General features: G+C 37.4%; 2 protein-coding genes across 5 annotated transcripts in view; both read left to right on the top strand.

The window, feature by feature from the left end:
- RPS6KA3 (ribosomal protein S6 kinase A3) overlaps positions 1-16,087 on the top strand; it is a 77,076-nt gene extending 60,989 nt beyond the window's left edge. For all 3 annotated transcript variants that reach the window (XM_027689199.1, XM_027689198.1, XM_027689201.1), the window contains 7 exons: positions 876-965; positions 5,270-5,428; positions 8,574-8,735; positions 8,925-9,001; positions 9,788-9,905; positions 10,681-10,821; positions 11,983-16,087. In XM_027689199.1, coding sequence (XP_027545000.1) covers positions 876-965; positions 5,270-5,428; positions 8,574-8,735; positions 8,925-9,001; positions 9,788-9,905; positions 10,681-10,821; positions 11,983-12,105 — 870 coding nt within the window. In that variant the 3' untranslated portion in view covers positions 12,106-16,087. The remainder of the gene's footprint in view (positions 1-875; positions 966-5,269; positions 5,429-8,573; positions 8,736-8,924; positions 9,002-9,787; positions 9,906-10,680; positions 10,822-11,982) is intronic.
- A 1,539-nt stretch (positions 16,088-17,626) lies between these two features.
- On the top strand, positions 17,627-26,585 carry EIF1AX (eukaryotic translation initiation factor 1A X-linked). 2 transcript variants are annotated; one of them, XM_027689216.1, is made up of 7 exons: positions 17,627-17,693; positions 18,597-18,680; positions 20,400-20,503; positions 22,134-22,184; positions 23,373-23,454; positions 23,556-23,647; positions 25,244-26,585. In XM_027689216.1, the coding sequence occupies exons 1-7, from the start codon at positions 17,678-17,680 to the stop codon at positions 25,247-25,249; spliced, it is 435 nt and encodes a 144-aa protein (XP_027545017.1). In that variant the 5' UTR covers positions 17,627-17,677; the 3' UTR covers positions 25,250-26,585. The 2 variants fall into 2 exon arrangements, with proteins under 2 accessions (XP_027545017.1, XP_027545016.1); XM_027689215.1 differs by lacking the exon at positions 17,627-17,693 and adding an exon at positions 18,172-18,284.
- Positions 26,586-27,875: the final 1,290 nt, after the last annotated feature.

Genomic DNA, 27,875 nt, shown 5'->3' with positions numbered 1-27,875 from the left:
TTGATTTCTGTGCTTTCAATTTGAAGTAATTTTTTTAAATTAGAAGAAAGTACTGGCGTAGCTGTTAATTCCCTCAGCTACAACACTTATTGTGAAGGTTGCCTCACTTTTTCTATTGCCTCTGTTAAGGCATTTTTTTCCTCAAGGAATCATGACAAAAGGAATAAGGTGATCAGTGTCTGATGTGTTAGGATGGGGCTGGTAGCAGTAAGGGCATAAAATGAAGGGGTAGGACAGAGATAGAGAAGACGTTATAAGAAATTCTACAGTTCAGGAGAGGAAAAAAATGAAGAATATTTTCTAAGTAGGGCAAAACAATATTTTTCTTGTTTACACAGGGAGAACTGCAGAGCCTTATAGCAAGTCTCCAGAGATTCAAATGGACTTTCATAATGAATGCTTGTTTGAATTAACTTTGAGAAATTTTTACTTTTTCTAATTTTTTTATTCTCTTACTCTTCTGCTTTATCTTTTGCTGCACCAAATATTTGTTTGAGATTAGCATTGTGAGAATCAGTTCATTAACATCATCAAACCAGTATATCATGTTAAATTAGGAACTTTCTATTTTATTTAATAATGGATGACTGAAGACTTATCTACTAAAAAACTTTGCATTATTTATCATGGCCAAAGGGATCAGATCACTTATCTTCCAAAATTCTTTTCAACAGAGATTTTTTTCACTTTTTCCAACATTTTTTGCTTTGCCTTGCTGTTCCAATTTAACAAACTGGATTTGGGTTATAATCCATGCCCTGTACAACAATAAATATTGTTTAACTATTTATGCCAGTAAGCATAACACTCCAAGGTATTACACTATATAATATTCACAAAAAGAATTATGCTTATGTATCTATTTGCTCTTACAGATTATTGACAAGAGTAAAAGAGATCCAACAGAGGAGATTGAAATCCTGCTGCGCTATGGACAGCATCCAAATATTATTACCCTAAAAGATGTAAGTACTGTTTTAGAGACGTCCTTTAGTGTATTATAATTGTGTATCACTTTCTAATTTGAGAGATGACAAACTGCATTTTAGATTTGTGTTCATGTTTTTCAGTATTTAAAAATAAAACAATGTCCCAATGCAATTTATTCAACAGTATCCAGTTTTTTACAGACATGTTTTCTTTTAAAGATGCTCATATTTTGGTACAGCATGATCCTAAAGAGTCAAATAATTCATCCTTCATGAATGCTAGCACAAGAATAAGTCCTTTGACATTGGCTGTATTTTTAAAGGAACAAGCAAGGTTTTTTTATTGCTTAGTTAACTTTGAATCTGCTTTTGTCTACATTAATCAAAAGCAATTTTAATGTACATTATTATATAACTAAGGATTCACTGTTAGCACAGTACCTGAAGTAATTTTTATTGAGAGTAGCAAGTATTACTCAGTAGTAGACAAAATCTTTCCATATCCGTGGTTGTCAGTCTTTTTTACCTAGTATCTTTGTCTGGTCTTTGTATGGAACACTATCTAGCTAATTTTTTCTTTGCTATTTGCTCTGACCATAGAAATGCTTTGACCATAAAAAGCAAGGAATAGCATAAGTTGGGAGGTAGAGGTTTTTCATAGTGAACAGTAAATTCTGATGATCTAACAGAAAAGGAAAATTGTCTTTCTCTGCTTGATTATTCATTAAAGAGGATTAAAAATTAAAAAGGCATATGCTTAATGACTTTGTTAGACTGCAGGAAAATATTCTGGTTCCCCAAACCAAACCTCAAGCAAAACAGCAAACCGTTTCCTGGAAGCTGAGCTCAGCTGAAGGGCGATTGTCAGACATTTTGAAGTCATTAAAACAATAGCTCATAAATACTTTGGAGATGAGCACTAGAGAACTCTGCATGAAGTTCTTCTACTACAATCTGTCTTCACCTTATCAATATCATATAGTTTGGCCCTTTCTTGGATGAACAAAATAAGGCAGATATACAAGGGAGCTCACCATGGAACTTATCTTACTGCAGGCTGGATACCATAATTACAATCCCACTTTCTGTTCTGCTTCATGCCGTTGGACAATAAAGCAACTGTGCTAAACAGAACCTGCATCAGCAATCATGTTGCTTTTAGTGCTGCATGTTGGCTCGTGTGTTACTTTAAGTCATAATAGAGGTTATGTTATTTAAGTGGGAAGACAAACATAAGAATGTGGGCACTTCCCTGAACTTTAGCTTTATGAATATTTTACATTGAGAACAGAGAAATCCAGGCAGCCTTGAACAGTTGCCATATATGCTGAATTATTTTACTTTGTAATTAATTTTTTATCATCATCAGTCATCTTTCAGCAGGAACCGTCTTTCATGCACAGCAACACACAAATAGGAGACTACCAAAAAAAAACAAAAAAAAAAAAGCCTTAAGCCCACAGAGAAAGAAAGACAGCAGGCTGTAATTCTCACTCACTTCAGCTTCACATCAGTTCCCCAAGCAGACATTATGGATGTCCAGTGTAAGGAAAGAGGTATAGGATTCATATATAATAGAAACTTGTACAATATCCAGTATTGTAAGAATTTAACATTAACATTAAGTTTTCATTGTCCTACATCTGTAGATCCGTGGGGCAGATTGCTTGCATATCCCACAATACAGTGGTGTGCTATTGCAACTTTCGGAGGAGACAATAAGGAGTGTTCTTCCTTCAGGTCTCAAATTCGGGCACCATGTCCTATTACAAAAATAAAACTCATTGTTGATTTGCTCAATTTTTCATTCAGTTCCGCATCAAAACTTAAATGCTTCTAATCTGAAATAGCAAAATAAAACATTTCAGCATTTAAGTGCCTGTCTCTGGAAATAATTATTCTGCAAGAAATAGTTTCTTTCTTTTCTTCTATTTCAAGAAGAAATGCAGTAATACTTGAATTTAGCTTAAGATGGAAATTTTAATTCTTGTTCAGCCTTTTTATGTTATTTAATTCTAAAGGTGTTTGAATTGAAACAATGGATATTCAAAAGACCAAATTATTTCTGCAGTGCACAGTCCTCTGGGGGTTTTCCTTCTGATTGTTATCAGTGGTCTTTTTCAGTTACACAGTATATAAACAAAAGAAGAAGCTATATTGTGCTAACTCAGATGTCCTTCTTATCCAATATCCTGCCTCTGACAGAGGCCATTAGTGGATGCCTAGGAAACAGTGTAAGAACAGAGGAAGCACACAGCTTCCAACAAAACATTACCTAGAAACTTCCTGTGCCAGACCATTATATGTATGTATTTTACTGTATTAGTTACTGTGCTGTAACAGAACTTTTGTACTGTTTTGAGTTATTTAAAGCATTGCTTGAAGAATCTTTTCTGAAGCATTTTAGAAACTTGAAACAACATATCCAGTCTCCCTGTCCAAGTGCATATTTATGAGTTAAAAAACCCCTCACTATATGTATGTAAAATCTTACTTCACTTTGCAAGAACCTTGTTTTCTTCGTTAAATTTTATGTGCCTACATTTGTTTCTCACTGTAGTTTCTTCCACCTTGCCTGATATAGAAGACCTACCAACGGATCTTTGGCTTGTGCCCAGAGTTAATTTAAAAAGTAGGGTCACATTTATGATCTTAGCATAATACTGTGCACCTGACTGTGAAGAAAACTTCAATGGTACTTAATCAGTGCAAACAACTAAGTTGATAATACCATTAGAGGCATAGGGGCGAGGGGAATAGTTTGTTTGGGGTGAGTTATTTGTGGGCTTTTTTTGGCAGGCAGACAGGACTAGCAGATAAAATAGTAACCAAATGCAAATTTTGCTTGAATGCATTCTGCAGTACTGAGGTGTGTCTGCTCTGTCTGTCAAATGAAATAAGCTTATTTCCTTATGTTATACTAGGATTACAGAAAGCATGCCTATTAAAAATATATCCAGTTTAGTATCTAGAATTAGATAATTCTGCTTTTCAATACTGTGTAATGTTTAAAGTCTTACTACAAACACATTCAGATGATCAGTCATTTATATTTCATGGGGGAAAATTTCTGTTAAATGATAACACAGAAACCCATCATGTCTTCCTCTCCATTAGATCATAAGCTTGTAAAGCCTGCAGAATTATTTCTTTAACATTCTTTCTCTTTTTTTTTAATTTGGTGAGAAAATAAATCCTTTTAGTATAGTTAAGAGCACAAAAATTATGAAGCTTAGAGCTTTAGTAGCATATATTTCCCAGGTTGGGATGAAAACTTTTTTTCCTCTTTTCTGTTATTTAGCTGATATCTATTCCCAAATTTATTTTACTACAACTTGGATAATTGTTTCTACTTAAATTAGTTCTAATTTCAAATGTTTTACTGAAGAAAATAATTGCAGCATCACCATAAAAAGATGGGTTGAAATGATAATGGGGAACAGAGCCTGTAAAAGTTTTCACCAAAGCAGGAGCCACTTCTGGATGGGTGGTTTGAGCTGAGCCAAGGCCAGGTTGGATGGGGCTTTGAGCAACCTGGTGTAGTGAAAGGTATCCCTACCCATGGCAGGGGGGTTGGAACAAAAGGATCTTTAAGGTCCACTGTTCTATGGAAGTGCAAGTGAAATGAAATGCTCAAGTATATTCCTTAAAACGTGTTTTGGTATCACTCAGTCTGTAGCGCCCCCTGGTGATAATATAAATAATTCCCAACTACTGCTTTCCTGGAAGATAAAAGCCATGCGAAAATTAAGCCATTTTCCAGAACTAGAAGTAAGGGCTAAAATGTGCGTATTTTATAAATTTTAGACTTCGATATAGGTTTTATGTGCTTTGTATGGATACACTTCAGTGTTCATGGAGGCTATTTGAGGTAAATTTGCATTTATTTTTTCTGGGTTTTTTCTGACTCACTGTTCAGTTGGAATGATCTCTGTTCATATTTGTAATTTGGTCCAATAATTGCTGCTAGAATTAGCTCTGGTTTTGCCTTAATTAGACTAGCTTCCATTTTCTACTACTTAGTTCCTCTCATGTCTAGTTTAATTTTGTTTCAGTAAAACTATTGGAGGAAAACTATACGTTAATCGTCCCTTTTTGTCTTTAAGCACTTACATGCCAGTATTTTTATGTTATTTCATTACTGTATTGCCTTTCTGTAGAAGGTTTTGTGTTCATTTCTGAAGATGAACTGTGTTTGGATAGTGTGTGGGTTGAGAAATATGGGGCAAAAAATGGAAGAAAACAGCTTGTGGACGCACCTGTACTATCTCTGAATGTTTCACAGGAAGACAGCAGAGAATAAACATTTTGAAGTTTACATGTTTATGTACTTTTTGCAGGTGTATGATGATGGAAAATATGTATATGTAGTAACAGAACTGATGAAAGGAGGAGAACTGCTGGATAAAATTCTTAGGCAGAAATTTTTCTCCGAACGAGAAGCCAGTGCTGTTCTGTTCACAATAACAAAAACGGTGGAATATCTCCATGCACAAGGGGTAAGTTTTCATCTCGGACAAAATGTTTATAGTTGTTAATATTCTCTTTCAGAAGCATAAAGTCATATCTTGGTACATTCTTCTGTGTGGTAATTTAGTAATTCTTTGTAAACAATTACATTGCAGCAGGAATTCATGTTGAAATCAAAACATTCCTTATCACCTGTGTATGTGTTCAGATAACTGAGATGATGCAACTGTTTCTGTTGTTCTTCATGCAGTCTGTCAACAGTTCTGTGGAATATGCAGATAATGGCTAACAGAGAGTATATGAGAGGAAGAAAGTCCAGGAAGAATTGCTAGGACCAGTGTTTTTGCTTACCCATAGGACCTCATGTAATTTCAATCTCATCCTGTGATAGACCCTGAAAATTTATTTTCCACCTATCGCACTTGTAATTTCTTTGACTTCTTGGTTTTGAAGAACACTGTTCATGACTTGTAACTTCTGTGCCATAGGGTCAGGAAGTTGTAGTAGACAGTTAGGAGACAGAAAATTGACACTTTGGGAAATTAGTCTGGAAACAGAGGAAGTAGTTCAAATATAGAGAAGGCCGGTGTGACAACTGCATGGCAAGAATGACAAGTTGTGTTGCATTTTTAAGTAAAGAAGAAAAAGGGAATAGAGAAAAAGCAGAAATTATGGGTGCAAGGAAAAGTCAGGTTGCTCATATGTGATGTTATTACGCAAGGAAAAATGCTTTGGAACATGTAGTACTCAAATTATTTTAAGTAACAAATAACAATTCAGCACACACTGACATTTCTGGAAGCTGTTATTCCAGAAAAGTTACAGTCAAAGTTATCTGTTATCTTATTCTGTGATTCATCACTTTCTCAATCACTTGCTCATGTGTGTGGTTTCGTTTGAGTCTGTGTGCCCAGGACTAGAATCCTTGGCCAGCAGCGTCCCTGGGAATTATGAACAAATCTTGATACATTCTGTATGGAAATACAGATAACAGAATAATAAATCATAACTTGGTTTGTTCTTGCCAAATGGGGCCAAAAGAGGCCCAGTGTCCTTGGATCAAGTAAGGGATTTTAGGAGCCTTTGTTTCTTTACTGTAGACCCCTGTAAATATTGGCATTTTAACTTCTATTAGACCATCTGCACTTTGGAACTTTGACTCTTGGAAGTTTTCAGGTCTTATGTTAAGTACATCTCCACATGAAAGAAGGCCATATATGTAAACAGTGAACACTTCAGTAGTCTAATTTTTGTCTGGAAGAGTCCTTCCTGTCTTCAGTGGATTTTCCTGTTGTAACTCCTTTGGACATCGGAGGAGCTCATTTGAATATGGTATTATGTAATATCTGGTTTGACAGACTCTGAATCTGTGTGCAGTCTCCACAATCCTTCCCAGAAGGAGTTTCCTCATGGACATTCATAGGATACTTGTGAACTGAAAAACTAGCTAAGTAAGGACTGAAATCCTCCTCTTCATCCATCTCTCACCCAAAGCATTCTAAAAGCATACAGCAATTAAAGATTGGCGCAATAGACATCATCATAAGGATAAACAAGAAGTACCATGTCATCTCGGAGCAGCAAAATTCTGCATGCTGGTAGATAATTGAGGCTGCTAGTCAAAAACATGATGCTAAGAAATAAAGAACTGAAAGGTCCTGCACATTGTTTTACTCTCTTCTGTTGCTCTAAATAAAATTTTATTTCTGTACAAAATATCAAAATAACCTAAACAATCTGATATATTTTTTAAAAAATTATATTTCTAAATATTTTCAAAATTTAACTTTGAGAAAACAGCTTAATATAGGAAGGTATTTTATTTATTATTTGACATAAACATTTTGATTGCTTGGGAATTAGCATTTGTATTTGAACTAGACTGTTACTCTTCCCCCTACTTAAGAATTGCTTCCCCTTCTTCCAAAAAAAGCATAAAACTCAAGCAGACTGATTCTAGAAACTGCCAGATCTCCAGATCTGTGCTGCTTCTATTGCCCACTTTTTCCTTTCTACCTCTTTTAGAATCTATTTAAAAAAAAACCCTGAAGCATCAATGAGAATAAAACTGTGGTTTTTATTTTTTTTTTCTTCTGCCTCTTGGAGCAGTAAAGGATGTTTCACTCATTAGTTAGAGGAAAAGGTTTCTCATCTATTTGAACACCAAAAAACAAGCGCTACCAGGACCTGGTTCCCTCATACACTGACATCTAAAGCCAGGATGTTCCCCTTGACATCTACTGTTCCAAGTCAAATTCTTTAATATCATTTGTATATTTTAGCTTACAAAGTCCTTATTTCCATAATTTTAAGCATTTGTTTTATTAAATCTGAGAATTGAAAGTATTTGCAGGCTGAAAAAGTCTCTACTAAATAGACTGTGTGTTAAATGGCTTTGCAATGTGCAAGACCCTCTGCACTCTTTTACTTGTTAGCCTTATATTATTTACTTTCCTGAAACACTGCTCGCCTTGGAGGAGTAAGTAGAACTTCTGCTTTCTGCACATCCCTTACTTGCATGAATTTGGGAGTATCTTCTCATTCCAACGTGATTACCTTCTTTAAATATTTCACCACAGTCTCTTCTGTTCAGATTGAACCATGAAAAGCTGTGTTTATTATTAATAAAACACACAGGACAATCAGGAAGATAAAGTCCTTCATGTTCTATTTAAATATTTAAAGGAGGACATTTAGATCCCCCCTACTGTTTTAGAGCTGTATATACCCTTTCCTTTACAGAGAGCAGACTCTGAAGGCTTTAGGCTAATTTGTCTTGTGAAGAAAATATAACCAGTCATTACAGACGCCCGTTAACTCCAAAAGACATTACTAGGCAAAGGTTCTGATTTAAAGAGCCTTGTAGGTATGCGTGTTTAAAAGGAATTTTGTGATTCAACCATTAGAACAAGACATCTGGAATTGTCTGTACAAATAAATTAGCGGGGGTGGGATGTTTGGAGGGTGTTTTATAGTTAAGAGTTTCCAAGTAAGAATTGTAGCATTCCGGACACCACTAAGCATCAGAACCCTGCAGCTGATGGCACAAGCTGGAACTCTGGAAACTGATCACTGATGGGAGATTTGAAATTAAGTAGCAGAATTGCTAATTATAATAGAAAGTTTTTCATGTCTTTAGCTTATTGTATTTAGCAGTTTGTTTTATTTTTTCAGGTTGTTCACAGAGACCTGAAGCCTAGCAATATTCTTTATGTTGATGAATCTGGTAATCCAGAATCAATTCGAATTTGTGATTTTGGCTTTGCAAAACAACTGCGAGCGGAAAATGGTCTTCTGATGACACCATGTTACACAGCAAATTTTGTTGCACCAGAGGTAAATACCAGGATAGCTTATGTGCCTTGATTTATCTTAATGGAATTTTTTAGTTAGATTTTTTTTTGTTCTTGCATAACAAGTAGAATCACTTTGTAAACACTAAAAATTTGAAATCTTACTATTTTTATGGCATAATCAAAGCATTTCTGAGCAGGTTTTTCAGAAAAAAAAATTTGTCTCCCTCAGGTTTTAAAGAGGCAAGGTTATGATGCTGCATGTGACATATGGAGCCTTGGTGTTCTGCTTTATACCATGCTCACTGGGTAAGGGTAATTTTAGTTTGCTTTGCTGTAGAATAGCAAACCAATATAAAAAAAAAGAAGAATAAATGTAGGTCCACTGTTGCAGATGTTTCTATCAAAGCACTGATTAATCTCCACTTTGGGGTTGAGAATATGCTTTGCATTTAGTACAATCCAGATTTGGAGGGACCGATGTGAAAAATTCTTTGCTTCTAACGTCTCATCCATATTAGGTGTTTAATTTCTGCTTAAAGGTGATTTAGGACCAAGAACCTATTGTCTCATGTGAAAATTAGACGATTAAGCAGCATATATGTTGAAGAAAATATGTGTTGCAAATAAAATTGAAATGCATTAAAGCCTGATTGTGTGCAAAATTCAGCCACTGAATAGTTTGAAGTGATGCAGTTAGGATATAATGTGTGATAGAAAAGCATTTTATATGCAATGGAAATGAATTGTAGGAAAGATGATTAATAATAAATTAAAATATAGTACCACAAGTTCAAAAGATATTTGGCAGATGCAGTAGCAACTAGATTCATCTTTTTATGCTGGGTTATTAAGGTTGCCACATCGGTGGAAAAATCTGCTTTTCAGACCTAATAGAGAATACATGCAATAAGAACAGATCCGTAGTCAGTGTCATGTATTTTAATGTGTTAAGAATAATTTCTTTTTACAACTGTTTGAGTGTCTGTTGCTGTAATTATGCTGAACTCGCTGAATCCTACAATCAGATTTATAATACCTATTGAGGTCCGGGTTATGGAAGTTTATTAACATTGAAATTGTTTGGTTAAACAGCTACACTCCTTTTGCAAATGGTCCTGATGACACCCCAGAGGAGATTTTGGCCCGAATAGGTAGTGGAAAGTTCTCTCTCAGTGGTGGTTATTGGAATACTGTTTCAGACACAGCTAAGGCAAGTATATTTCCTTTGTCCTTTGGGGGATCAGGAATGGATAGCAATGTAACATGTTGCTCATAATGTATATTTTATATATGATTGGGTTTCGCCCATTGTTATTTTAAAATATTTATCTCATCCCTTATGTGGCTGGAATTTTGTCTCCTGTTTTTGATCCTTTCATGTTTCAATGGTCACTTGCATGTAGGAGGAAAAACACCTGTGCCTTACACTGTAGTAGTTAACAGCTGACCTTAGAAATACAGTGTATTTTATCAGTATTCACACCCATGCACAGTTATCCGTGGTGAGAAATGCACTATTAAAGCTTCATGTGGAAGCATGACATTAAAAAATCATACAGACAGTCTAAATCATGATAATGAAAACCACTGAAGTATTATACTTTCTTTTTACTGCATTTGTACAAACTAAAAATATTGGACAACTTTTTTGAGAAGTACATCAAATACACCAAATAGACTAAATAAACTTCAGTGTGCAATATCCTTTATGTCCCTTCTATGTAGATGCTTAAAGTGCTAAAGTTTTCCTTATTTAATTGGATACCTTCATTTTGTGTTACCAAGTTTCCATTAAGTCACATAATTAAAAGATATACTGTTAGCATTGCAGGGTGATTTTTCATTTGTTTTAAACTGACATTATGAGCATATTTTTATACCTCTAAAATCTTCAGTTTGGAACTCTAATCTGTTTTAAAGCTGAAGTTTTACTGTTATTTGCATTGACCCTTTGTATATTATTTTAAATGTATATTTTGAAACAGGACCTTGTTTCAAAAATGCTTCATGTTGACCCTCATCAAAGATTGACTGCAGCCCAAGTTCTTAGCCATCCCTGGATAGTTCACTGTGACCAGTTGCCTCAATACCAGCTGAACAGGCAGGATGCTCCCCATTTAGTGAAGGTACGTAGATATTTTCAGTTTGTTGTGTAGCCAAAAATAGTGTAAACAAAAGGGGGTTGTTTTGATTTTAAAGTTAGGGTAGTGTGTGTTTCCTCTAAATACTCTTTAGAAGTTGTTATGACTGATTGTTGCACTAAGCCCTAAAATGTACTTGTAATATGTAATAGGATTTAATGAGAAAACGGGGTTTTACAGGGGGTAAATCTAAAATATTTTTAAAAGACTTTAATTTTCTTGTCTTTGAAATCTATTGGACTTACTTATACTGGAAGGCTTAACTGTTAGGAAACCAGCATAAAGAAATCATTCATCTGATGGTGAAAAATGTTGTCAGGTGAGTATAGGGGAGCTGAAAAATAGTTTAGCTAATTTTACAGTTTCAGAGGAGCGTTAATTGTCAGTAACTAAAATAAAACAATATACTTTGTGTTCACAGTAAAGGCTAAAGAGAAGTCAAAAGGGCAGTGTTAATTACAGTGGTATCATACTATTCTGCAATCTGTCTGAAACAAGATCTAGTTTTGACCCTGAAATTTTTTCACTTTGAACAAGCAGAGGAAAATGAAAAATAATTGAATTCTACTTCTCTGTATTCCACCCTGCTTGCAGTCCTACATTCAAGAATCTCCTGTGCAACATAAAAGGGATCTGAAGAATATAATTAACACTGTCTCTGAGTCAGCTATTAGAAATTTCTAGCATCCAAAACCACAAGTGAAACGTGGGGGATGTTCTGATCCCATGGCTTGCAACTTTCTAACTTTTTTTTTAAATAAGTCTTCATGTTCTGAATAATGTTGGTGATTTTATATATTTTATTGGAAACTGAAATGGTTATATAAGTGATAAGCAGATACAGCCTACTAATGGGATTTAACTTCCCAAATATCTCACACAGCAAATAGAACTTAATTTAGCAATCTAGCTTATACCTTCTGATTTTGACATTTTAAGCAATGTAAAATCATTCATTACCCTAAAAAACACTCACTCCTAACACTGCTGGTACTGGAGTAAAGCAGCAGTATGTTTCTGTTTTGTAGATGAAAATAGACTGGAAGTTAAAACTTGCTCAGAGTCTCTGGCATTTAGCACTGTGTGTCTGCGGTGTGTGCGTCAGTCACAACATACTCTTACTGTTTTTTCCCCTCTACCCAACAGGGTGCAATGGCAGCAACTTACTCTGCTTTGAATCGTAATCAGTCACCAGTTTTGGAGCCAGTTGGCCGTTCTACTCTTGCTCAGAGGAGAGGTATAAAAAAAATTACCTCAACAGCCCTGTGAAATGACCTCAACCAGACACTTGGTACCATGGCATAAGATGATAGCACAAATCATGGCGACAGGTAGCACATATCTGACAGATACCTGCAAGCACACTCTGACCCAGCTGGTACCTATAATGCTGCTGCTCCTGCTGCTGCTACTGCTTTCATCTACTCTCGCTTTAAACTGTTGATGGCAAGTTACTGATCTCACTGGAGCCGCAAACGGAGTGACAAGTGGAAACAATGAAAATGATCATGTTCGCGACTGAATAAACCAGAAGAATTACAAATGCCACCTCTGTCAAAAATACACTGAATAAAGCACTCTGCACCACATAGCATTATTTTTATAAGGAATATTTTTTTTGTCCCCTAAAATATTCTTTGTTACAGGTAGAAATGGACAGTTTATGTTAAGCACTTAGCTTAAACAATCTGTTTATATTAGCACTATATACTTTGTGCCATCCAACATTTTGTAAGTTTTTGTAAACAGTTCACAAGCAGTACATTTCTGTGCTGTTTTCTTTAATGTATACATGCCTTGTTTTACTTAGATAGATATTATTAATCATTTTGACAATTAAGTCTGATTAAACAGTTCACCTGGATTAATCAGTATTGTTGGACAGCTCTAAAAGAAGCCTGACTGTTAAACAGCTATTGAATGTAATACTATGAATAAGTAGTTCTCCTCACCTATGTCTTTTCTGCATTTTTGTGTTTTTGACACCATGTCATGTTATGAATATCAGGATACTGTTTATAGTACTCAAAATTCAAACAGTGGATTTCTCACCATACTATATATACAATAGGTAATATAACCCAGAGAAAAGATAACTTGCTCTGTCTTTTGTTCCCCTTCCCCTCCCTTTTAGTCTCTCCTGTCTAATCTCTGGACTCAGGAATCACTGCTAAATACTTTCTGATAAAGGACATTTCTATATTGTTTATTCTTATAATCCATTGTTAATATTTTATCTCTATTCTATGACTTTGGTTTAAGCTGCAAAGGATTTGTTCAGTGATTGAATGTTGGCATTATAGAAGAAAGACAACATTGAAGATAAAGCAAAACATTGTCCGCTACTAAGCAGAAGCCTGTAAAAAGTAGTTTTAAACTGCATTCATTGCAGTTGCAAAACTGATGGATCTAATGTTCTGTCAGTTATTTTCTGCTGATTTTAATTGACATTAAAAGCAAAATGAGAGGCGAGTCATACAGATCTATTGGGTTAGAAAAGGGTAATTCTAATTTAGCATGAAAATAGTATTGTCCCAGTCAGGTAAGATAAAGCTGTCCAGAGTGAACATTCTCACTTGTTTGCAGATGGAAGCAAGTTTGTAATGAGGATGAAAGACTCACTTTAAATACCAATATAAACTTTTAATACTCTTGGCCTCTTGGTGTCTAAAGTAATTAAAGGCGCATCTCAATGGCTGGTCTTGAAAGATCAAATTGCCCACATGAGAAGGAGCACTGGAATGTGTTTGAATTCAGTGAGTGTTCCACTCCACCAAAATTACATGCTGCATTAACTCCTTTCAGATATGAAAACAGCTTTTGGGAATTCAGCTTTAATAAAATACGGATCTGGGTGAACGTCTTACATCAACAATGCAATTTAAAAACTAAAAGGTGCAATTTTGTGTTTTGCATAAGAAGGTATTTTCTCGGTTTAGTTGTATTAAATTTCTTTTATGATGATTAATTGGCTTGTTTCCCTGAAATCTTCAGAGGTTTGTTGAAAGGGAGAATAATCTTTATGACACCACAGATTTGCTCTAAATGAATGGGAGTGTTTCTTCTGCCAGAATTTCTGAGCTCCTAGGGGAACCTTCCTTTGTTAAACTTGAAAACGATCCCATTATTGCCCTTAAAAATCTACTAAATATTTAATCCATGATATAATTTGGAAGGAATTGGTTTTATAAACAAGGATTCTTAAATTAGCATAGATCTCAAAAATTTAAATACACAGCTCTTCCAAGCAATTAGTATTTTTCCCTTACTTGGTGCTCTGGCATTGACATTTGCTTTGTACAGGTGCATCTACCCTTTCTTCAAGAGACATCTCTAACTAGAGGCAGAAAAAGACTATTTTAATTTTTTTTGACAGTGTCAGCAGTTCCAGAGGAATTTAATAAAACCTTACCTTTCAGAAAATGTATTTTCAGCTCTGTGAGCAATTTTAAGTTGGGCTTCTCAAAGCCTGGAAACTGTACTTTCTAGTGGCTTTTAAAGGTGTTAATCAGAAGACTGACATATCTAGTCAACAAACAGGATTTAAAACTGATACTGTTAAAATAAAGGGATGTCAATACGTGCCAGTGTGTCAATAAGAATAGTTCAGGAGGGAGTTTCTCCTCTGTTCAGTGTGTATCTATAGGTACCTGGCAAACAACAGACCAAAAAGAGGAAGTGTTAAGCTGCCTCACTATTGGCAATATCCATGTTAAAATAATTTAAAAGTACTTCCAGTAGTTTTATTGTCATCGTATTTTGTTGTCCTCAAGCTCACTGAAGATTAGCCAAACAGTGAAGCAAAGTTAACTCCTCCGTTTTATGTATCTGCATTCTCAAGTAAGCTGTTAATTTAGTCTAGACTTGGCAGATGTTGCTATATGTCATGTATAGAGCAGCAGAGGATGAACATTTTAAATTGTAGCAAAACAATTAGGGTTTAGCACACCCTAATTTGACTGTATTCAAGTCTAGATATTTTTAAGTTGCTTTCTAAACCAAGGTGTAAAGGGTCTGCCTATTTTACAGGCTAGACATTGTTTTATGTACCTTACTTCCTGGTTCCATGTTCACAACTTTCACATTGATTTTTATGGTTTTTTAGCTGCAGCTGTTAGAACCTATAGAGAAATCCAGATAATGGTTCTCTGAGTCCCAGCACCTTTCTAGTAGAATGTGAGTGTATGATACACTGTGTACATTCATTGCTGGGCTGCTGCTTGGTCTGCAAGGCGTAGCAAGTGACTCAAGGGTGCGGAGTCATAGAGGATAAAAAAAGGAGAACTGCAGATACAGGTGAATTTCTGTATGTCAGCCATGGGGTTTTAAAATTTCTTTTAAGTATGAAATTATGATTTACTGTGCTTGAGAGCATGAGCAAATGGAGGGAAGAGTATAGTTGCAATACACATTAAATGCCGTCTATATCCAGTAAGGGCAGCGTTCTGTATTCACAATCACTATAACATTGAATGAAACTTATAAGGAGTTTTTCAAGAAAGTATTTAAAACTTTTTTCTAAAGAGACAAGGCCATAAGAAAATACATTTACGTGTCTGGGATTTTTTGTGTGTGTGTTTTGCTTTTGTAAATGTGGTGTACCAACTAAAGCTGTGCTTTTCTATTATTGGAAAGAAAGGATTCAAAGTGTGCTGGCCCTTAGTAAGCAGCAATGGTTAATAGATGAATTTTCACTTATGAAAATGATGTAAATGATTAGCTTTATCTGATACTATTGACCTAATCAAAGGGAAGGTGTACTTATGAGGGATGTAATTATTTTGCAACCTTGTTTGGGGGGGAGTCTACTTAAACCGTTTTTAAAAAATTACAAAATCACAGATAAAATATTTTTCTACGATTCTATACAATCATACTTTATACTAGTTTTCTCAGCATGGCATGTAAGTGAGTCTAAGGTACTGTTCCAGGAAATCGGTGGTATTGTACCTTATTCTAGACCATTACAATAGCATCTGTTAGATGCTTGGCACTGCTGTCATAGAACTGAAATGCTAGTTTTAAAAAATAAAAAAAATGTACTGAATACTTTAAATGATTGTTTTATTCAGAGTCTGATATAGAAAATGTTCCAATCATGTTATTAATGTGTAATTAAAACTGTTCCAGATGTAACTAGAAACAGTTCTGGAAAGTTATCATTGCTTGTTCTCCTGTCTAATGGCAGGTTTTGTAGTCTTCAAAAGAAATTGAAATTTCTACTATGAATAAACTTTCAAACATCTTAAAATGCTGTTTTGTTTCATCATTTGTCCTGCCTAGTTATAAAAGTCATAATTTGTTCATCACTAACACTGAACTCTACCTTTACAGCACACACAGTGTGCATTGCCAACCAGAAAGGCTTTTTAATAAGTGTTTGTGAGTTATAATGTTGCAGTGTCACTGCGTGTTGAGTCAGGTAAATAGGGAGCCAAAGGAAAAATACACATATTCAGCAGATGCTTGTAGACCTGATATATGATACAACAAGACCGAAGTGCAAGGATATTGTATTTTAATACCCTGTAAAGATCCCAGTCCACTCTAAAGTAGCACTTAAAGGGAGGCTGGTAAATAATACCTGCAATGCCTGCATTGCTCTGGACGTTGAAAATAAAGGCATATTTGATAGTTAACGAACCATTTAAATATTTGAAAAGTGAAATTATATGCAGAAGCACTCCATAAACAACAGGCCTGTATTTTAGCAGTTCACACAACTTGGAAGCTTGCTTACAGCTGTGATTTGTTTTAGCCTTCCAGTCTGGAGAACATGGAAGATTTTGAGAAGTTTGCATAGTTTACATAAAATTACAGTACTTTTGATAGAGAGTTTATGAGGAATGTAACCAGAGGCCTTCTTCAGTATGTACCAAAAGGAAGGTGTCAGAGGATATAGAGAGGGGTTTGGTGACTGGTACAACAGAAAGCGAGGAGAGAGGTGAAATTCACACGTGGGATCCAAGGTGTGCATCGCTGCTGCCCTTTGCTCACACAAGGCTTTGCCCCACCTGTCTAAAAGCGTCTTTAAATTAATTTACAAGTAAATTGGATGATCTGGCAGCCTCTAGAAGCTCTGCAAAGGAAGAAAGGGGGGCTGATACAACACAGATCCTGCTGTTATTATCCCTCCTTACTTCAGCCTTCCTTACCTTCATACCCGCTCACTTACAAAATGGTTTGGGTTGGAAGGGACCTTAAAGATCACCCAGTTCCAATCTCCCTGCCATGGGCAGGGACACCTTCCCCTAGACCAGGTTGCTCAGAGCCCCATCCAGCTGGGCCTTGAACACCTCCAGGGATGGGGCATCCACAGCTTCTCTGGGCAACCTGTTCCAGTGTCTCACCATCCTCACAGTAAAGAATTTTTTCCTGCTGTCTAATCTAAACTACTCTCTTTCAATTTTAACCCATTCCCGCTTCTCACGTCGCTACATAAACAGTCTTGCCCCATCTCTCCTGTGCGTTCCGCTCAGGTGCTGGGAGGAGTTATCCTCGGCAGCGCTCCGGCCCAGCGGTGCGCGCTGCCCGCTCCTCCTCCCTTCCCTTGGGCTCCCCCACACGACCGATCCGCCGTTCCCGGCCCGGGCCCGGCCGTGTCCGCACACGGGGCCGGGGCGCGGCGGCGCCGGGCGGTGCCGGGACCCCTCCGGGCCGCGGGGGGGCGCTGTGGAGCCGGGGGCGCCGCGGCCGGAGCGCAGCGCACGAGCCCGCGCAGCGCCGGAGCCGCCACCGCCAGTCCCGCCCGGAGCCGCCGCCGAGCCCGAACCGCCGCCCCCGCCCGCTCCCCGCCCGTAGCCCCCGCCCGCAGCCCCTCCGCGGCGGAGCGCCCGGCGCCATGCCCAAGAATAAAGGTGAGGCGCCTTTCCGTCTGTCGGGCTCGCGGCGGCGAGGCCCGGCCCGGGCGCGGCCGCGTAGGGTAGGCCCGGGGGGCCCCCTCACGTGGGCGCCGACGGGGCCCGGAGCCCTCGGGCAGGGCCGGACGGGCCCTCTCGCCACCCCGGAGGGTCCCCGGGCCGGTTCCCTCTGTTGGAGGGCGCCGGGGCCCGGCCTGGAGAGAGAGGCCCTGCCCGGGGTTGGGTTGTCAAAGGCGGCCCTGCCGAGGAGGCGGCCGGGCCCCGCTGGGCCCTCACTGGGCAGCGCCGGCGCCGCTGTTGGTGCTGCTGCTCCCCTTCTCCCCCACCCGGAAAGGAAAAGCAGAAACAGCGAGGGGAAGGGAACGACAGGTTTTTAGCGGGGGAAGGGAAGCATGAGCTGCTCTTGTACGTCTTCGTGAAGAGCATCTAATGCTGTCGCCACGTGTGTGCTTTTTACAAACAGTAGCTACACCTGGAGCATTAGCTTCCCCTTGAGTGTTTCAGGGATTTTAGCACCACGGTAACTCAGGTTATTCATCTGCTCCGTGATGGTTACGTGCGTCAGGTTATCCCACCATTATTTAGGAGGTATGTGGTGGCAGGGATCACAGAAGCTGGAAATGGCCATCTTGTGGAATCCTTGTTGAAGGCTGCTGTCACTCCAGAGCAGTCAGGACATCTTGTACAGTGGAGACTTTAATATTTTAAACACTATGTAGCTACTCAGCTAAAAATTTAGACCTACAAATGTCAAAAGTAAGCCAAAAAAAATCTAGATCTGGGTAGGACACTTGAAATAGCCATATAGAGAACGAGCACAGAAAAATCTCCATAAGTCTTTCATTCACTGTACTCAGAGGCAGTAACACATGCTTTTTCCTCCTCCCTCTTTTAATTTAGGCAAAGGAGGTAAAAACAGGCGACGAGGTAAGAATGAGAATGAATCAGAAAAAAGAGAACTGGTGTTCAAAGAAGATGGGCAAGGTGAGTTTTTAACTATGGTATGGCAGTGTCATTGTTATCAGTCACATACTGTAAGTGACATACGTTGGAAGTTGATACACAAAACATCTGGATGACTGAGAAAGGTGAAGTTACTGTTATTGAGTGAAGAGAGGTGTTCTTATTGGGGTTGTATTTGAATTCTAAATGACATATTGAGTGTAGGAGAAAGTAGGAAAAGGGAAATTTTAAATAGCTCCACAACTTAAGGATGAAGCTTGCCTCTCCTTGACCTCACTGTCATGTTCCGTGTAAAACAGCATATAAGCATTCCCTAGAAACCCCTTGAGTAGCTTTGGGTGAGGGGCTGTGAGCAGCTGGTTTAGCAGATGTGGCCAATAATTGTTTCTGGGATGCGCAGTCCCACTTTCTGTTTTATACTGACTGTGATGTCTCTTGAATCCTTCAATGAGCTCCCAAAGTCTGACCTGGCAGAACCATTCAGCTCACTGTTCTGTCCCCTCATGGTTTGGTTCAGTTGGCTCGTGGGCTGGGAAGTCTAACAACTATTAAAACAGGAGCAATAGGTAGGTCCTTGCTAGGCTGTTGTCAGGTGAAGGAAGCTATAGGAGTGGAGGGTGATGATTACATTTCCCTCTGCCCTGCCTTTTGGTGACAGTGAGCTCACCTCCCTTTTGACTTGCCCTGTCTCGTGTGTCACACTCTTGTGGTTGCTCACATAATCTGAGTACTTTCCTAGTGACCAATTAATCAGTTGGTTTGTCAGAAACATGGGAAAAGTCCTGACTGATATCACTGTAAAAGAAGTGGCAGGGAACGAATTTCTGACATTCTGTGATGGCTGTAAGCAAAAAAGGAGTTGATTTTGATGCACCTACAGAACTTAAAATCCTTTTCAACTCCCAAGCAAAATCTACTCAATTAATTATTCTCAGTTATGAATAGTCTCATGTGTTTTGTTGAACTACCTGACTTGTGCTAAGGAAAGGTTTTAGAATTTTGAGATACAGCTCTGGCTAACAGAGAGGTTTTTTTTCCTGGCAATTTTGGGTGGTCCGTTAATGTTAACTTTGTAACTTACGAACATCATTATCATAATATAATAATAGTAATATTATAAGTTTTATTCCTTATACTTAAATGGTAATACATTATGCTGCAAACTCTAATAATGTGTGTGAAGGTCTCCAGTTGTAATTTCTGGAACTTAGTGAGGGAGGAGATGAAATACATGTTGAGAGATTGAGGATAGGTATTGGAGATACGCTTCATAGATTTCAGCTGAAGTTTGGCAGTTGTCAGCAGCGAGATTTTAGTCAGGACAGGTGCTGTGACACTGTCATAAACTTTCAAACTCTGAGTGTGACTCAGTAGCTATGAAAATTATCTGTAATTAAGCATTTCAGAGGGAACAAAAGCACGGATGCAACCAGAATGAGTAGTATTTGAAAATATTGATATTAACAGTAATACAAAAACTGTGATACATTCAGCCGCCTGTGTGGCTGCTCAAAGCTCCCCTCAGCTGTTCCATGTTTTGACAAAAATTTTGGTTACAATGGCAAAAGCTATTGGATGCATCATGAAGCTGGAGTTGCTTAGAAGTTTTGCTCTGTGGCACTTTGGGATGGGGTTTAGTGGTGGACTCAGCAGTGCTGGGTTAAGGGTTGGACTTGCTGATCTTACAAGTCTTTTCTGACCTAAATGATTCTATGTTTTTTATGTTACTGTCTCTTTTAGAATATGCCCAGGTGATCAAGATGTTAGGCAATGGAAGACTGGAGGCATTATGTTTTGATGGTGTGAAGAGGTTATGTCATATTAGAGGGAAGCTAAGAAAAAAGGTAATTCTGAAGCATTGCAATAGAAAACGGTGACTTTATGCATGATCTGTAATTGTTAAAATTTACGTAGCTCGTTACAAAAGTTAATATTTCTATTGCACCTAATACCTTAAATATATTTTTTGATAGCAAACTAGTTTATCATTCTGTTTCTCTTGCCAGCACAAGAGTAAGCAATGTTTGGCTTTTGGGTGAAGCTTGTAGTTGAAGGGCTGCCTTTAGATGTGTGTGTTTCAGGGGAAACACACTTATGAAATACTAGTTTTCATATTCTAGAAATTTATATGTATATAAAATAATAAAAAGCTCCCTAATTATAGATGGAGAACTTGATGACTATTTAGAAACCCATGTTCTGTCTCATACTAGATCAGCACTTTGCTTAGCAGCAGAACTTCTATAACATGAAGATTGACATGCAGCATAAAAAAATACAGGTGTAAGGGACTTGTCCCAAGCCACCTTTTTTGTGTGCTATTTCCCAAGACCAATAAGAATCAGGATTTGAGACTCCACTTAGTTTGATCTGTGGAGGAACTGAATAATTACCATCTTCTCACGGGGTGATTTATCTGTGAGTAGTTCAATAAGGGCAGTTCAGGATTGTTTCTTTATAGCTTCCCACAGGCACCTCAGATGCTATAATTTCATTGTCCACTTCAACAGCTCCCAAAATACTTCTGTGCAAAGCTGATCAGCAAAGATTTGTACCTTTGGGGCAGTCAGGTGTATGTGTTTGCGTTCTTGGCTTTGCCATCTAGGGATGGTGTCCCCTCTGGCCCTTGTCAGATGTTACAGCTTCCTGTCCTCTGCTGGTGTGTGGTACAGAGGAGGTCCTCTCAGACAGTCTGTTCCCAATGAAAACAGACATTCACTGTCTTCATTCTGGATTGTTCCACCTGTCTGGTTTTTGGAGACCAGTGAATGCACATATCTTGGTATCAGTGTGAGCAGTGCTACCGCTGCCTGCAATAAACTGTTGAAGGTGGAGAATGTGCATAAATAAACACTAAGTGCTACAGAATTAATTTCTTGCTACAGAAGGCATCATTTGTCTATTCCTCATGTCCAAAAGAAAGGAAATCTCAACTGAAAATGTGATCTCTAAAAAAATCAGCTCCAAAAGCTGATGTGGGATAGAACCATCTTGTGCGTTTAAATTAGCATGTCTTGTTTTGCAGACTTTTGATTAACACAGTTTCTAGAAACAGTTGTGTTCATTTGCTTGTGCTCTTCACTGTGCTTGTCCATCATCCCCTTCATCAGGTTTTGCTTTAAGTTTTGCCCTTGTGGAGCTCCATTCACAGAGTGGTGGCTTGATGCATTAATTCTGCTTTCTCAGAAGTTAAGGCTTAGTAACCACCCTGTTGGCCAGAAGCTCTTCAAAGAAGTTTGATTTATCTTGTAATAGCTCCGTAACATGTAAAGTGATGTAACTATGAGTATTTTATTACCTCAGTTTTGCTGTTAAAATATGAAATTGGATATTTCCAGCTTACTGGTTAGAAAGTGAGGGTGGTGGCTGTAGTGACATTTCGTGTCTCTCAGCAAACATAAATGTACTGCTTGCTTCTTGTGTTACACAACAGAAGTTGAATTTCTGTAACATGATGTATGTTTTCTCGTTCAGGTTTGGATAAATACATCTGATATTATATTGATTGGCTTAAGAGACTACCAGGTAAAAATTCAGTATAATTTACCATTAAAGAGTGTCTTATAAGCAGCTTTATTTAATGTTAAACTGCAGCAGGTGTTGTGAGGAAATTCCTGTCTAACTTTGAATTTGTATTTAGTTATACTAAATCATGACTTTTAGTTTCCTTGTATTACAGAAAGATTGTAATGAGTAGACAAATTCTGGTTCAACTTGTTCTTCTAAATTGCACCCTAAGACTTTGTGAGTGGAGGTGCTTATTGTCATCACGCTTGACCTTATTTTTTTTAGATGTAGCTATTTGATGCTCGGATCCTGTGATATAAAGGGAGATTGGGTCAAACACCAAACATTTTATTGTGATAATTATAATTTTTGGTAATCAGAATTTTGGAACCTTGATGTTTAGGCTTTTACCTTAAGAGGTAAATTGGACAGTGATTAGTTTGTACTTAAATTTCCAAATATGGAGTAGCATAATTTTACCTAATATAAATGGTAATGGAAAACAGTTGTCAGATTTTCATTAGGTAAATGCCCTTCATGAATATTAGTGTTGTGTCTTCAGTTGAAATAAATCCTGCTTCTGAAATGTGCATTAGAGTTGTAAAACATAAGATACTGTCATTTACTGTATATATTAAAGTACTTAGAAAAAGGAATTTTTCGTTTTGGCACTTTCTGATTGACCACCAACCACCTCACTACATATGATCTCTGAAGAAAGGTTGATTTCAAAGACATGAATCTGAACTTCTCAGAAGTTCTCAATTGTCTCAAATTCTCTTCTTGTTGACCAGAGAAGTTGTGGAGCGCTACCCCTGGCAGTGTTCAAGGCCAGGTTGGATGGGACATTGAGCAACCTGGTCTAGTGGAAGGTGTGCCTGCCCATGTCAGGGGTGTTGGAACTAGGTGATCTTTAAGGCCCCTTCCAACCCAAACCATTCTATGAGTTTATAAATTACTTCTAATAGGAGAAAATTAAGTTACCACCCAGAAGAAATGAAAATATTCCAAATGAAAATGAGGCTTTTCTGCTTAACATTTAAAGAAACTGGAGGGGAAGGAGGAACAAGATAATCTTCTATAAATAATATAGGTATTACTCCTCTGTAAATAATATAGTTGTTGTAAGTAACATAGTCTGCTGAGGTTAATAGATTTATTTTTGTTTCATAGCTGACTAATGAATTCTGATAAATTCTTTTATAGGATAACAAGGCTGATGTTATTCTAAAGTACAATGCAGATGAAGCCAGAAGTCTGAAAGCATATGGGGAGCTTCCAGAACATGGTAAGAACCTTTTCACTTCAAATTGGAAGTTCGTATTGGACAAGAATATTCAGTCTATCTAGTGTCAGTGCACTCCTGAGCTTCTCTAAATTCCTTTTTAGCCAAAATCAATGAAACAGACACATTTGGTCCTGGAGATGATGATGAAATCCAGTTTGATGATATTGGGGATGATGATGAAGATATTGATGATGTAAGTAGTAAATGTGTATTTTGTATCATATGCTTGAAACTGTCATCTTTGACAATAAACTGTTGTTCCTTGGTTTATAGCCAGTAAAATAACACATCGGTGTTTAGAATAGGGGCAGCTTCAGGAAGTGGTGAGGTGAATTGCAGCATTCTGTTCTCTCTCCTCTCCTACAATCATTCCTTAGTTGACCTCTAAGCACATAGTGTACTTAGTGACACGCTGTTAAGACACACATGGAGAGCAATCTTGTCATTACCCTGAAGATACCTAAAGGAAAATCAAAGTTATTTGACCCCCAGATTCCTCTGGAGGTTTAACAGCCTTACTATCTAATAAGAACTGCAGAAATAATCGAGGTATTTGTGTTTTTTAAAAAACAAAGGCTTTAGTTCTCCATTTTTGTTTACATAAAAATCATAAAAAGCTGCATTTTAATAGTTTCTGAAGTTAACCATAATCCTGAGTTTACAGATTGTCACAATCATTTGTGTTACTGCTTATCACTTCATAGTAACTGGCCATGCACACTCTGAAATTATAGTAGTAAAATTACTGTAGTTCAGATTTTATAGTAAATTGCAGAAGTAGGATCTGCTGTGCAATGTTTTCTAAGGTGATGCACTTTATTTACAGTTGAGAGATGAATGTGTGCAAGGTCAGCTGGCTGAGAGGATAAGTAGTAACTCACTGAGCCCCTGAGTTAATTGGATAGACTGTTCTAAGTATATTATTATGTTTTAATTCTTCATCTTTTTAGTCCTCTCTCTCTGAGTTGATAATATGGGTTATTCTTTTAAAATGCTTACATTATTTTGACTTTTTTGAGGTTCTCAGTCTATGATGCGTTAGAACAAATATTTTAAAACTATCAAAATCATCAGACGTTTGACCTGCCAGTGATTGAGCTTACTGAAGATTCAGCTCACTGAATCTAGAAAAACTTTATAGTATTGCATGCTTTTAATAATGAAACTATTGTAAGGCATCAAAGTGATAAGTCTATAGGACAAATTTGCAAACTAATGGATCTGTGTGTGGAATAACGTATTTACATGAGCAGCTATAATTGGTTTTAAGCTTTGGTCAACTATGCAAATAATATTAATATCATGCTTAAAGAAAGGAAAAGACGTAAAGACAAAATGTGTCACCCTGGTATTCCTGGGATGAAGTGCAGATTCCGAGGTCATAGTTCAGGTGAAAAACTCTGTGGAACCTTTTCTTTGTTTTTTATGTCAGAAGAATGATTAGAAGGTCACTATTCAGGGAATTGACCCTCAAACTTGGTTTTATTTTTGTTTTTGAGAATCATGGGTTAATTTGTGACTGTACTATTGATGCATAACTGTATTGCAGATACTGTGGTTGTGCAGAATGGCTCACCTGCATGACCAGAGTATTGTCACAGGGCTGTGGGGACATAAGTGGAGAGTGATTGTTCACACGTTAAGAAAACAGGATATGAACTGAGGCAAAAGCAGAATGTACTAAGTTCAGGAAGACTCCTGTTGAACTGTAAAGGTAACTTAAAGAAAGAGTTGCTTGATGAAAAATGCACTTGCATTAAATACATGGTGTGGTGTTTTTGCTTTTCAGATCTAATTTGGAACAGAGGTTTACATTCCGACTTTTTTCCTCCAAGGATTGTTCTGCATTGATACTTCAATTATTTTTTGGGTGAAGTCCCTTACTTTTAAGAAGACTGAAAATTCTCGGTAAAGAGTGTAGTTTGTTACATCAAAAGGATTTATTTTCAATGTTTGTTTTAAAGTATTTATATTTCTTTAGAAATGGATAATGCTGGATTATCACAAAGGTTCAGTGACACACCACAAATATTTTGTCTCTTCACCAATTAGAGCTTTTACCTCTGGATGTAAGTGACATACAGTGACATGGGCTGTAAAAGACTTCATTTTTCCCTCTTCTGCTTTCATCACTACAGTTCCAGTTAAACTTGTATTTTGAAATAAAAAATGTTTACCCTGTAATTATCATTAAAGACAAATACCCAGTTCAGATTAGTATAAATCATACTATGCAGTGTCTGTCCTTATACCCCTTGCCTTGATGTTACCTTTAAAAAAGATTTTGATAATATAAAAGGAAGGCAGAAATCTGCATTTAAACTCACAATGCTTGATCAATCTGCTTTTCATGTCTAGTAGCATGCTGCTATTTTTATACTGATTTTGATAATTAAAAACACTCATTATTTCAAAGGTGTAAATTTTCCACGGTGGAGGGAGGGGTAGGGGAGGAGGAAAGATAAAAAGTGAGCAGCATCTCAAAATTCGCAGTTTTTGGGAACTGCGGTTCGTGCCGAGGCCGAGCTGTAGTTGCAGACGATGAACACTGGGTGGCACCCGACTGAAGAGCGAGACACGAATGCAAAACGTTCACAGTCGGGTTTGTACTGAAAAATACGTAAAACAGGTTTTCCCCAAAGTGAATGCCTAACATTCTTGATATGGTAAACATGTAGAATATTTTTACATTATATAAAAGGTTATGTTGAGAGTAGAGTATTATTTTAATCTGAAATTCCATACATTGTAAGGTGCAACATAAAAGCTTATGTGAATGTTGAGTAACAATATAAATGAGAAAATAAATCTGTGTCAAAAGTAGGAAGAGAATCTTTTCATCCAGAATAAATCACTGAAGCAAACTACTGGAAAGATTCTTCTCCATCTTCAGACTGGAGGAATCAGTTGAGAAACTGAATAAAGACTAACATCATCATGCAAATATTATTTTGTGGTAGCCTTAGTTTCTTTGTCTTCGATTATGTATTTAACAACTTTGAAAGCAGGCTAATGGAAAACTTCCTTTTGTGCCATAAAGATCTGATTCTTGACACTTGTATTCCTTATACAGTCTTTTTGGTATGATGTAAAGTGACTACCCCAATAGATAAAAACAAAATGGCTTTAAATACGGAGTGGCCTCATTGCTTTACATGATTTTTAAAGAGATTTAAACATCCAGAGCTTTTGCGAAAATGTCTTCCCTTTTACTTTTTTCTTTTGTTGTAGTGTCTATTTTCCTTACATGGATCTGATATCTTACACTGGGAATAATATTTTCTTAGTAATAAGTAATTTTGCCAAATGTTTAATGGATTTTAAATATTTGTTGTAAAATCTTGCTAAATACTGAGGAAAAGATACTACCAGTACAGCATTCGTACTCCACTGATCATTAAGTATCAATTTATTGTCTTTGTATGCCTATCAGGTTCACTTGTAAAGGAACACAAATGCTGTAATGTTCCAAGATGAGGCTTATGAACCATTCCCACACTCATTGGTTTCCTTAACGTATTAAGCAGGCTTTTAACCTCTGAAAATGGTTAAAAACTCTCAAAACTGATGTTGAGATCAAAGTGCAGAAGGTATCTGTTGTTCCAGTTGTACTAGTGGAAAGGTTAATGATTGAATTGCAGTGAATGTGTACTGAAGATACAGATATTATGGAAACTATACTTGCCAAAACCAATCTTGTGTGTGTGGGAAGAATGCAAAGTGCATGGTCAGTGCTAAGGAGCAACACACACATACACAGTGCTGCTGTAGGGAACTATCACTTGTGTTAGCAATAGTTCTGTACCAGAGTCCTCCAGTGTGACAGAGACTTCAGCTGAAGAGATGAAACTCTGTTCCTGTCAGAATTGGTTATGGTTTGTCCTGAGATTCCTCCCGATCTTTATTGCTCCCAGGCTCGTGTCTGGCTCAACCTAAACTTTGCAGGTTTTAAGGAAATTTCCTATTTAACTGGTAATTTCTTATTAGTGCTCTGGCTCAACACCATCTGGTTTCTGCTTACGTGCTGGGCTCTGTTGCCTCGAGTACACTTGGCCATCTTGTTTCTCCATCCACTGCTAAAGCTCCCTTCCTAGTCCAGTCTAGGCAACCTTTTATTGTCCCTCTTATCTCTCTTCTTTTTGGGATGGAAAAACAGTTTGTACAAGTAGCTGTCTTTCCTACATCTCCATGCAGAGAACAGTGGTAGAACAGCAGCTGCAAGGTAGCAGATTGCAAAATTGCTGACTCTAAAGCCATGAAAGGTGCTCCATCTGTAAGAGTATTTCCTAGATACATTTTCAATAATTCTTGTTTAACTTTGGGAACTGCTGCTGGCTTTTCAAGTAGTGAAAAATTGAAAGTAGGGATTCAAAAATTATTCTCCTGCAGCCAAAGTATAAACTTTGTGTTTGCTATTTCCC

This window comes from Neopelma chrysocephalum, unplaced genomic scaffold (assembly GCF_003984885.1).
Source record: "Neopelma chrysocephalum unplaced genomic scaffold, ASM398488v2 Primary Assembly neopelma1_76, whole genome shotgun sequence".
Lineage (NCBI taxonomy): Eukaryota > Metazoa > Chordata > Aves > Passeriformes > Pipridae > Neopelma > Neopelma chrysocephalum.
Note: the sequence above shows the minus strand (reverse complement) of the source record. Positions and strands in the feature narration are given on the sequence as shown.

Bases quoted from the DNA above. Each gene is read 5' to 3' on its own strand.
- EIF1AX (XM_027689215.1), top strand. From the start codon at position 18,245: ATGGTTACGTGCGTCAGGTTATCCCACCATTATTTAGGAG. The intron at 18,285-18,596 runs GTATGTGGTGGC...CTTTTAATTTAG, and splicing joins ATCCCACCATTATTTAGGAG to GCAAAGGAGGTAAAAACAGG. The intron at 18,681-20,399 runs GTGAGTTTTTAA...TGTCTCTTTTAG, and splicing joins GTTCAAAGAAGATGGGCAAG to AATATGCCCAGGTGATCAAG.